Source organism: Sinocyclocheilus grahami, unplaced genomic scaffold, assembly GCF_001515645.1.
Source record: "Sinocyclocheilus grahami isolate Dianchi unplaced genomic scaffold, SAMN03320097.WGS_v1.1 scaffold55.1, whole genome shotgun sequence".
Classification (NCBI taxonomy): domain Eukaryota; kingdom Metazoa; phylum Chordata; class Actinopteri; order Cypriniformes; family Cyprinidae; genus Sinocyclocheilus; species Sinocyclocheilus grahami.
In genome coordinates, this window is record NW_015505234.1 from 3,951,366 (window position 1) to 3,964,456 (window position 13,091).

Sequence of the window (13,091 nt, forward strand, 5' to 3'; positions counted from 1 at the left end):
CCCAAACATTTTTAGCATAGGGATTTGATTTAGCATTTGACTATTTAGCAATAAACACAAACATACATTCACACTATCATTCAATTTGGTTAGTTAAAAAAAAGAATACATTTATTCAGCAAGGATGCATTAAATTGATCAAAATTAAGTTGACACTAAAGACTTTTATAATGTTACCTAAAAATACATTTTGAATAAATGCTGTTCTTTTGAACTTTCTATTCATCAAAGAATCCTTAAAGTTTCCACTTCCACTTAATCACAGGTTCCGCTGCTTAAAGTATTAAGCAACACAACTGTTTTCAACATTGATAATAATAAGAAATGTTTCTTGATCAGAAAATCAGCATATTAAAGGGGTCATATGATGTTGCTAAAAAGAACGTCATTTTGTGTATTTGGTGTAATGAAATGTGTCTATGCGGTTTAAGGTTCAAAAAACACATTATTTTCCATATAAGGTACATTATTGTTTCGCCTCTATGCCCTGCCTATCTGAAATGCGTAGATTTTTACAAAGCTCATCGTTCTAAAAAAGCGAGTTGTGCTCTGATTGGCCAGCTATCCAGTGCGTTGTGATTGGCCGAATGCCTCAAGTGTGTGACGGAAATGTTACGCCCCTTAACATACTGTGATGCCGTCTCCCAGCAGGACGAGACAAAACCAATAAAACCCATTACAAATGAGGCACTTGTTGCATCCAGTGGGGACATAATTACGGATTATAATGACTTATACTGTCTTTTTACGCGTTGCTCAAACCTCGCGTTTGAATCATCAGTGGCAAATTATTTAAATATAAAAAACATACTTACAGGCTGTGAGTCAGAAGCGCCAGACTGTCCTTGCAAAGTTGGAACTGCCCAACTTTATAGAAACAGCCTTTGTGCCACAGACGCACTGTAGACTACTGGTTCAGAAAACAGTCCTCATCCTTCATAAAATGTGCTGCACACATCTGAATATTTGGGTTGAAGTGTTCTGGAACGGTGTTGTAAATACAACTTAACCACTGATTTCTAGTCATGTGCTCTTTTGGAAGGCCAAACAAAGTAGTTTCGCTTTCACAACGAAACACACAGCGACTCCACAACATGGCAGCGGCGGCAACAGCAATAATTAAAGTTACGCCTTCTGTCTTTGCGTTAACATTTGAGCGGCGTTATGCAAATCTTCCCACATCGTGACGTAGACGTGGGGGCGTGTCAGAATGAGCGGTTTTAGGTAGGATTGGTTGACTCTTAACTTTTATAAAGAATATCTCTTTGGATTTGAGACTTTAGTCTTTGCAACTTTACAGATCTTCTTTATGCACCAAGAGCTTGTAACACTTCAAAGAGAAAGGAAAATTTTAAAATCGCATCATATGACCCCTTTAAAATGATTTCTGAAGGATAATGTGACACTGAATACTGGAGTAATGATGCTGAAAAATCAGCTTTGCATCACAGGAATAAATCACATTTTAACACATTAAATAAAAAAATAGTAATTTTAAACTGTAATAATATTTCACAACATTTCCATGTTTTACTGCATTTTTGATTAAACAAATGCAGCCTTGGTAAGAATAATAGGCTTCTTCCAAAAACACAAAGTCTTACAAACGCCAAACTTTTGAACAGTAGTGCACTTTTATCCTTTTTACTAATTTTTAAGAAGAAAATGGAGAGAATTAATGGGACAATACTTTCAGAAGAAAGAATGCTGAAAAAGTGACACGATTTATCGTGATATAAGGACTACTGGGTAAAGTCCAGCTCTCAACAGATATATTCAACAAATAATTAGGCTAAATAACTACAAAACAATAATAGTCCTCTCAGAAAAACTTACAGATTATACATAATAACAGAAACACTGCTCACAGCAGGTGATTTGAGAGTAATTGTCTTCAAAATCATTGCTGAATGTGATGAATGTGTTACAAAAGTGGGTTTAATGGCTTTAGGATTTAATGACACTACTTATTGGAGGATGTTTTACCTTGCTGACAGTCTCACACTCTACAGTGCAAGTGTAGCAGCAGTTTTGTTGCATAACAGTTGCTGCTGAAGACCTCAAAGACTGTAGCACACTAAAGCACAGCATGTTGCCACCAAGAAACTGCCTTTCTAAAAAGCAGTAGAAACAGTAGGCCTCAAAAATGGGTTACAAATCCGTTTTGATCAGGTTGTGGACAGAAGCTGCACAGTAAATAGATTTTTTTTATGTTTTTGAAAAGTCTCCTATGCTCACCGAAGATGCATTTATTTGATCAAAAATACAGCAAAAACAGTACTATTGTGAAAAGTTATTACAATTTCAAAGAACTGTTTTCTAGTTGAACATATTTCAAAATGTCATTTATTCCTGTGATACAAAGCTGAATTTTCAGCAGCCATTACTCCAGTCTTCAGTGTCACATGATCCTTCCAAAATCATTCTAATATGATGATTTGCTGCTCAAGAAATAGATTTATTTTGTAACAGTGTAGAAGTCTTTACTGTCACTTTAATGCATCTTTGCTGAATAAAAGTATTAAACCTTACTGACCAACCGTTCAAAGTTCATCAGAATACAAAATCATCACTTGGAAGAATCTAGCCAAATTAGACAGATGTCAACATGGACATGATATTTGACATCACAAAGTAAAATAAAATGAGACCCAGACTACATTGAAATGTTAAATGGCTTTGTGCTATGAATTATCGTCTGACTAGACTAGAATATGGACGACTAAGTTGATCATCAAGACCCATCTCTACTTGCAAAAGCAAACTCATGAATATGAGCCAGTGTGCTGAAACTCCCTCAAGCTTTTTCTTTCAAAAGCTAAAGCATATAGAGGCAAATCTGGACAACTTTAACACCTAGATGCAAAGATAGCTCTAGAAACCAGAAAGTAGTCATGAAAATGAACCGCAGTCAGAGTTTTTTGTTTTAGATAATAACAGCGAGTCATTCTGTTTGCAAAGTGTGTGTGCCCACACAGAAGCTCACGTACAAGATATTTGTTTGCGTTCTACAATTTGCTGTGTGAGTGTGTATGTGATTAGTGTGTACATCTGAGTTGATCTAGTGTGGGGTGTGTGGCGTGTGTGAAATAAGGAGGGGGGTAACAGTGCAGTGGCTCATCACAGCAGTTATGTAAGGTGCTTTTCACAGTCAGCCTGACAGGAGCGCTGCAAGGTGCGCAGAGAGTTACAGGATGTGTTTAGAGGTGGGAAAAGACTGCCTTCCCTTACACAATCATGAAACTCATGAGGTGACACACCCGGGGATGCGGATCTTCTGATTCGAACACAGTGCTTTTCTCTGCTATACAATAGGGAATGAGGCTTTCCAAGAAAAACACACTGGATAAACACGCTGCTCTTCTGAGAAACAGGCGCATGAACAAGGTCAAACACACTTTCACACAGAAGCGGGACAAAGTGACTCGCTGGAAAAGAGCGGTCTGGTTTTGCTTTAAGGGGTCATATGATGCGATTTCAAGTTTTCCTCTCTCTTTGGAGTGTTACAAGCTGATTGTGCATAGATAAAATCCCTGAAGTTGCAATGGGATCTAAAATAAGAAAAACAGGAAAATTAGGATTAGGCATAAATTGCTGCTAATTAGTTCCAGAGAATGGTGCATTATGAAATCCATTAAAGGAAGTGGGAAATCATTGGTCAAGTGAGGACAGATGAACAGAGACTAGATTGTGAGGGTCGAGTCTCATGAACTGCCCTATTTTTCACTAAAGATGAGACCTGAGGTGCGGGGGTGAAAAAACAAACAAGAAAACAACACTGTTGTGACGGGCCAGTGAAAAAAAAAAAGATGAGCGATAGAGTTTAGTTAAGGTCAACTGGCAACTTATAAAATTATACATGATTAATCAACATTGAACATTCAGTGATAATGGCCTTACAGCTGCCTCATAAGCTCAAGGCAAGACAAATATTAACATGTTCATATACTGAATATGCACTACTGTTAAAAAAAAGATTTTTAATGTTACATTAGTTAAACTAACAATGAACAATACTTCTACTATATTAATTTTACTTAATGTCAATCTCAACATTTATTAGCAAGTTTTTAAGATCAAAATTTGTATCTGTTAATAATTACATTTTTGAGTGAATTATCAATTTAAAAGACTAAAATTATAACTTGATCCATTCTAACACTGACTTTAAATAAAGCCATACTTTATTTAGCAAGGAAGCATTAAATTGATCAAAAAGACATTTATAGTGTTTATATAATCTTTCTATTTCAAATAAGTGCTGTTCCTTTGAACTTTCTATTCAATAAAGGATTCTGAAAAAAATGCATCATGGTTTCCACAAACAGCACAATTCTTTAAAAAATGTATACTAATAAGAAATGTTTCTCGAGCGCCAAATCAGCATATTAGAATGATTTCTGAAGGATCATGTGACACTGAAGACTGAAGTAATGAAGCTGAAAATTCAGCTTTGCATCACAGAAATAAATGACACTTTAAAATATATTTGTTTTCCATAACATGGAAAACAGTAAAAATATTTCACAATATTACAAATTTTATAGTATTTTGAATCAAATAAACGCAGCCATGGTGAGCTCCAAACTTTTAAAGTTTAAAAGCTCCAAACTTTTAAAAGGTAGTGTATGCTAACAACCAAATCAAGCGAAATTAACCTGCAACTCAAATAGAAAAAAAAATATTTTAACATCTAAGAAATTACACTAGTCACATATAGCACCTTATAACATAGCAGTGAACACCTCAAAAACGTACAAAAACATCTATACACTTCAGCACATTCACGCTGCTGCAGACTTGTGTGTGGGAAAGGTGTTTGGTCTGTCATTAAAGTGTCATTAAACTACTTTTCTCATCTGACAGACAGCATAATCGTTTGATCACGTGTCCTTGGCTCTCATCATCATAAAGCAGCTGTTTTGTAATGGAAAGGCAGTTTCAGAACGCTGCCATCAAACCGACTCTGGAAATAGCAGCATGATTGCAATAATCAGTTTGATTAGCATGGCTGGCTGCTGCACACGCACTCCTGCAGTCATCCGTTCACACACACACAGCCCGAGACACCCAGCTGGGAGGAACGGATCCAGCGGTGAATAAGTGACCTTTGAACTTGCATTGATCACAAGTCTAGAGGCCAAGGAGTTGTTTTTTTTCTTGTTCCAGCGACAGTGCATGACGACGGTGTTGCCAAGGAGACGCCTGACTCACTGTGTGATAATGAGTGGCGGAGCAGGTGTGTGTGTGTGTGGGACAGGAAAGCACGTGTGAGGATAGGCTGAGCTAATAGCAGGCCACTTGAGATGGGTTACATAACAATGCTGTGACTGCTGCAGTACCTGCTCACACTCTCTTCTCCAGCAGCCTGTGAGTGATAATCTCACACACACACACACACCTGCTTCAATGTAAACTTGCAGTTGAAACTGTGCTGTGCTCTTCTCTTTGAATATGAGCAGAGAAGCTACTGTAGGGTGGGCTGTTTTGCAAAGATTTGCATTAGTTGTGCTTTCAGGTGACTGGAGTCTACAAACACAAACACACATACGTACACATACACACACACTTAATTTAAAAGCCATAGTGTAGTATTTGGCATTCAGTTACTGTTTCCTCCCGCCTGCTATACTACAGAAGCTGAAGATCCTTGCATGAGACAGAACAAACACTAGGAAACTAAACAAGCGTTAGTTATGCGTCGCCCATGCCTCATCTTTCCCATCTCAGCTTTAATGAGGGGCCCTTGTGTTTGTAGCAACTCACAGTAATTAGTTAATATAGTACTAATAGAACTCAATGTGTCATCAAGCAGGGCTTCATGGAAGCTGGGCCTGCAGAATCCTGCAGTAAGCTCTGTAGATTTCCACAGAATCCAAACAGCCGTCTACTAATACGCCGGTTTATTGTCCAGGCTGATAAAATGGCCAACCTTTGGCCCTTTTGAGCTTATCAGCATATGTCACTAACAGTGGGACATTAATATTTTTATTCAGCAAGGATTCAAGAAACTGATCAAAAGTGACAGTAAAGACATTTATAATGTTATAAAGATTTTTATTTGACAAATTCTGTTCTCTTTCGAATTTTCAATTAATCAAAGAATCCTGAATAAATATGCATCATGGGTTTTACAAAAATATTAAGCAGTACAACTGTTTTTAACATTGATAATAATAAGAAATGTTTCTTGAGCACCAAATCAGCATATTTGAATGATTTCTGATGGATCATGTGACACTGAAAATTCAGCTTTGCCACCACAGGAATCAATTTTAAATATATAAAAAAAAAAAAATTTGTTAATTGTAGTAATATTTCAATTTTGTAAATACATTTTTTATTAATATTGTCATTTAAATTTAGCCTTGGTGAGCATAAAAGACTATTTTTCAAAAACATTAAAAGTTTGACACCAAACATTTGAACATGCACTGCCAATCATATGTTTGAAGTCATGACACGTGAACTCTATTTTAGAATAACCTATAAATAGTAACGTCATCAAAACTTAATAACACAAGTAAAAGTATGGAAATTATGTCTAGTTACCAGAAATGCTAAGCAAATCAACCATTATATTTTCTCTTCATACCTCATGCACACTCTTCATGTGGTCCTGGGATGCTTTTTAAGCAGCAGTTCCCATGCCAGTTTTTTTTTTCATGCAAAATGTATGTATGTATGCACGCATGTATGTAAATACATTCAGAACTGTGCAAATTCTATTTGAGCCTAGTCAATTAAATCAGTCTTTTTGTGCAATATTCATTATTGCACAAAATATAACAGGCTTATATGAAACCATAAAGACTCCTGTTCTGCTCTCCTACACTATGAACATTATCCCAACTTGGCCCATTATCATAGAGAGGAAGCACTCATAACAAGGGTTCTAATGACTACCACTGAGATACCAGCAGAAACAGAATATCACACATATATAAACAAACAAATGAGTGTGCGCGCACACACACACACACACACACACACACACACACACACAGAGAGAGAGAGAGCGAGAGAGAAACTTTAGGAACTCCATCTCATGCAAAATGTATGTATGTATGCACGCATGTATGTAAATACATTCAGAACTGTGCAAATTCTATTTGAGCCTAGTCAATTAAATCAGTCTTTTTGTGCAATATTCATTATTGCACAAAACATAACAGGCTTATATGAAACCATAAAGACTCCTGTTCTGCTCTCCTACACTATGAACATTATCCCAACTTGGCCCATTATCATAGAGAGGAAGCACTCATAACAAGGGTTCTAATGACTACCACTGAGATACCAGCAGAAACAGAATATCACACATATATAAACAAACAAATGAGTGTGCGCGCACACACACACACACACACACACACAGAGAGAGAGAGAGCGAGAGAGAAACTTTAGGAACTCCATCAAGCTAGTATTTCTCTTATTTTAAGGAAGTTCACTGTCTCCTTTTGCTGGTGCCCACTGAAGACAGTCTGCTCAGAGTCAGAGACAGAGATATAAACACACACACACACACACACACACAGAGAGAGAGAGAGCGAGAGAGAAACTTTAGGAACTCCATCAAGCTAGTATTTCTCTTATTTTAAGGAAGTTCACTGTCTCCTTTTGCTGGTGCCCACTGAAGACAGTCTGCTCAGAGTCAGAGACAGAGATATAAATACACACACACACACACACACACACACAGTACACTTTCCTAGTGAGTCCTTGGTTTGTCACTGCTAACAATGTCAAAAATGACAATGCAAACAAGAATCCAGTTATATTATATTCATAGCAAAATTATTTCATGCTACCATTAAGTGTTTGACATACTGATTGACATACAGTGGACTCCAAAAAACTATTTGGACATTTGAAATGTCTGAATTTCACTGTATTACATAAGAAAATCATGTAATGCAAATTATGCTTTTCTTATAACTACATTTTTGTTAAACTTTTTTTCATTTATGTTCTGTATGAAAGCTTGTTTCCACCACAGAATAAAAAAAACATAAAAGGTCATTTTATCTCACAATTCTGACATTGTTTCAAAAATTACAAATTTATCTCACAATCACAAGTTATAAAAGTTTACATCTCGCAAAAATCTGACCTTTTTCCTGAGTTTAAACTGAATTTACATTCTAAATTTACATCTCACAATTATGACTTTTTCTCGCAATTGCAGTTTATATCTTAATTTGGACTGCTTTAAATTGCTAATTAATCTCATAATTGCAGTTTTGAGTTTATATCTTGCAATTCTGAGTTTATATCTCACAATTATGACTTTTTTCCAGAGTTGTGCAAAAAAGAGAATTCTGAGAAAAAATTATAGTTGATGTCTGAAATAAGGTTCACACAGGTGTTCCATCAGAGTAAACACACATCACATTAACTACATGAACATGACAATCAGAAAGTGTCCAAATACATTTTAGAGGTCACTGTATCCTTGCACCAAATGTGGTGATGAACTAACCTTAATCATTTGGGCCACGTAGCTCTCGGGGCCCGTGTACTCGGTGGGGTCCTTCACCTTCACCAACACCAGGAAGTACAAATAGTGCCACATGCTGTGCTCTGACTTGATGTGTTCCTCAAATGACACAGTCTTGTTATCAAACTTGTCTCTCTCAAGGCCTGAAGATGAGCAGATAATAAAAATGAAAGGTTCTTCAAAGAAAGAGCCCACACTGTCTATCAAAGTCATTTGTTTTATTCATGGTATTCCACTGTTTATAGTCACTATAAAACTTTCGGTCCCACTTTATATTAAGTGGCCTTAACTACTATGTACTTACATAAAAAAATAAGTACAATGTTCTTATTGTGTTCATATTGTATTGCAAAACACTTTTGCTGCTATTGAGGTGGGATATGGGTAAGGTTAGGGACAGGTTTGGTGGTTTGGGTAGGTTTAAAGGTGGGTTAAAGGGATAGCTCACCCAAAAATGAAAATGTGATGTTTATCTGCTTACCCCCAGGGCATCCAAAATGTAGGTGACTTTGTTTCTTCAGTAGAACACATATGATGATTTTTAACTTCTAATTGAATTGAATTGAATTGAATTTTTAAAATCTATGAGAGTAAAAAAAACATGCACAGACAAATCCAAATTAAACCCTGCGGCTCGTGACGACACATTGATGTCCTAAGACACGAAACGATCGGTTTGTGCCAGAAACCGAACAGTATTTATATCATTTTTTTTACCTCTAATACACCACTATGTCCAACTGTCTTTGGGCGCGCGCATAGCATCCGGTGCGTGAGGTGTGTACGTGCTCTGGCGTAGTTTATGCAAGTACCGGAAGTGATCTCTCGCACGTATACGTCACTCATTGTAGGTACGACGGCTAATCAAAATGGTACTTACTTGCGCTTATCCGGATTGTTCAAACCGACTTAAGACTAAAAGATTACGTTCTCTTGCGCGAACTCATTCGGGAGTGGTGACTTTCCACTAGTGTTGCTTTCGTCAACGAAAATTATGACTAAATATAGTCGTCAATGAACCTTTATCACGTGACGAAAACGAGACGAGACGAGACTTAAATGCTGGTCATGTGACGATGACTAAATGTACAATGCAATATCATTGACGGATAAAAACGAGACGAAATGTGGCTTACAAAATAAAAACTATGCTAAAATGTCTCTTCATTTTCGTTGACCAAAACGAGACGAAACTAAATGTTATAATGTTATTTCGTCTCGTTATTATTATTATTTTGCAGTATTTCTGTTTCCTGTGTCTCGCTTCAGGGTCTGCATCAGGTCGTGTGTATAAATACTGTTCGGTTTCTGGCACAAACCGAACGTTTCGTGTCTTAGGACATCAATGTGTCGTTACGAGCCGCAGGGTTTAATTTGGATTTGTCTGTGCATGTTTTTTTTTACTCTCATAGATTTTGTTACCATTGACATGCATTATACGACTGATAGACTGCAACGGCTAAAGTTAAAAATCATCATATGTGTTCTACTGAAGAAACAAAGTCACCTACATCTTGGATGCCCTATTATAAATGTAATTACAGAAATGAATTACAGATGTAAATTACATGCAAGTATTTTTAAAATATAAGTATAATGTAAAAACATGTACACAATAATTGCATTGTACCAAATGATTAATTTAAATGTAAGTACATAGTAGTTAAGGCCACTTAATATAAAGTGGGACCAAACTTTCTCCCACATCTGTTATTCTCTAACATAGTCTTTATGGCCTCTTTAGTGGAGTAAATGTCAGCATGATCGTAGTTGAATCCATCAAATAAAAGCCCTGTCACAGACCTCATATACAAATTCAAAGGCAGTCAGAGTAATAGAATGTGACAGGGCATGACATCTGCTTAGAGACGCCCCACTAGCTTGTTCCAAGCCGTCCAAAGATGTTTGCTGCTGTGCAGATATTGAAAAGTGGTGTTTTAAATGGGCTATATTCTACACTTTTGTAGAATTTTATTTTGTGCATACAAAACAATTTAGTTTTATTGGAAAATTTTCTGCCTTCACTATGACCCAAATTCAAAGGCAGTCAGAGTAATAGAATGTGACAGGGCATGACATCTGCTTAGAGACGCCCCACTAGCTTGTTCCAAGCCGTCCAAAGATGTTTGCTGCTGTGCAGATATTGAAAAGTGGTGTTTTAAATGGGCTATATTCTACACTTTTGTAGAATTTTATTTTGTGCATAAAAAACAATTTAGTTTTATTGGAAAATTTTCTGCCTTCACTATGACCCTTATGAATAAGATTTTTTGCTACTGTAACTTTAAAGTAACTTCTGCATGTGGAAGAGACTGAAATCTTACGCTCCATCATAGCACTCAACTTATTCCAGGATTCCCACACTTTTTGTCCAATTTGGCTTTTCAAATTCATATCCCAGTCAACAGGATAATGATTTTTAAAAATACTTTGATTCACAACAATTTGCTAAAGAATCATTTATACCAATGTAGGATTGAAACATTCATTGATTCAGTAAAAAGATAAAAATATAATGAATATTTTGAGGTTTTCAATGACCACAGACAACGCTACTCGTTTTGATTTATGCAGAAAATGAGCACCTTATACATTCTGCTACATATCTTTGTGTTTTACGGCAAGGATTACTGTTATGACTGGCTAACCTCTGTTAACTAATCCTGTTTTTTAAATTTGTTCCCTTTAAACGAGACATACCACAAATGAAGCAGGTTGTCTTCAGAATTTCTTCCTTTCTCTGTTTCTCACTCCTCAGGTCAGCGAAGGTGTCAATGATCACACCAAAGATGAGGTTCAACACAATGATGATGACAATGAAGAAGAACAAGAGGTCATATACGACACGTGCTGGGAACATGGGCTCCTGAGGAGTAACAGTAAGAGGGTTATGAATGAAGATATATATACTGAAACAATAAATACTTTATTTAATCTCTAAAAGCAAAATTTCAACAAAAAAAAAAACCTAAAGTACTCAAAAAAAAAAGTTTTTATCTTTTATTGATCCGCAGTTTTCAATCATCCCTAAAATAGGCTCTTTGAAGCTGGTGTGACTGATTTTGCAACACTTCAAAGCATATAGACAGATGCTCAGAGAGAGTATAACCGAATGCAGGGGTCCGTAAAAGCATGATGTACAAATGCGTGCAGATTCCACAGCTTTAAACATGGATTATACTGACAGTATTAGTGACGCTGGAAAGGATTCATTGGCGTATCTCATGTCTGAGTGTGCTGCGTTGATGATATTCCGTTCACCTCTTTGGAGAGCTTGCGCAGAACATCTGCGATTCCTCCTCCGTTCCTCAGCCCGTGGTTCAGAACCGTAATGATGCACATCAGCAGGGTGTCACACACACGCTCTGTACCATCTTCATCCTCTTCTTCCACCAAGATGAACACACACACACAAATATACAGACACTTGATAAAATAACAGTTTCAAACATTTATATTCAGAGTTATAACTTTATATTCAGGATTTTTACTTATAGATTTAGATGTATAAATATCTATTCAGAATTTTAACTATATACATTCAGAATGTTCATATTTATTTATATATTTTGATGTCTTAATTATATATTCAGAATTATAACCATATATTCAACATTTTTACATATATTTATTTACATAATCTATTCAGAATAATTACATATTTTCTATATAGTTAGATATATAATTATCTAATCATAATTTATAATTATACATTAAGGATTTTTACTTCTATATTTATTTATATGAGATGTATAACTAGCTATTCAGAATTATACTTATATATTTAGGATTTATTTCTGCATTTAAACATGTATTTAAATTTATAATTGTAACTTCATAATTATAATTCTTACTATATATTCAGCAATTTTACATATTTATTTACATATTTAAATATATAGTCTATTCAGAACTAAAACTACACATTCAGTATATTTACTTATTTTCTATATTTTTAGTTGTATAATTACCTATTCTCATATTATACATTTAGAATTTTTACTTTTTTTTTGTAAATAATTATGTACACATTTATTTATATTTATATATATATTCAAATTTATAACTACATATTCAAACTAAATATTAAAATATTTAGATTTATATAGTCTATTCAGAACTAAAACTACACATTCAGTATATTTACTTATTTTCTATATTTTTAGTTGTATAATTACCTATTCTCATATTATACATTTAGAATTTTTACTTTTTTTTGTAAATAATTATGTACACATTTATTTATATTTATATATATATTCAAATTTATAACTACATATTCAAACTAAATATTAAAATATTTAGATTTATAATTGTCTATTCAGATTTAACACTATACATTTAGAATTTATATTTTATTCATAAATATAAGCACACATTAAGATTTGATAAATCAATCAATTCATCAATCATTCCATCCCTATATTTCTATCAAATGCAAATTAGAGAGATTTTTACTAGTGGACTCCACTGTATATATAAATAGTATATAAGGCTTAAAATTATATATATATAATACATATATACACATATATATATATATATATATATATATACAGTGGGTACGGAAAGTATTCAGACCCCCTTAAAT

The 13,091-nt window shown here is 34.9% G+C and overlaps 1 protein-coding gene across 1 annotated transcript in view; it reads right to left on the minus strand.

The window, feature by feature from the left end:
- Window positions 1-13,091, minus strand: part of LOC107583889 (inositol 1,4,5-trisphosphate receptor type 2-like) — a 31,729-nt gene that overhangs the window by 3,234 nt on the left and 15,404 nt on the right. The window contains exons 12-14 of the mRNA XM_016270243.1: window positions 11,762-11,886; window positions 11,201-11,366; window positions 8,483-8,643 (exon numbers count right to left, since the gene is read on the minus strand). Coding sequence (XP_016125729.1) covers window positions 8,483-8,643; window positions 11,201-11,366; window positions 11,762-11,886 — 452 coding nt within the window. The remainder of the gene's footprint in view (window positions 1-8,482; window positions 8,644-11,200; window positions 11,367-11,761; window positions 11,887-13,091) is intronic.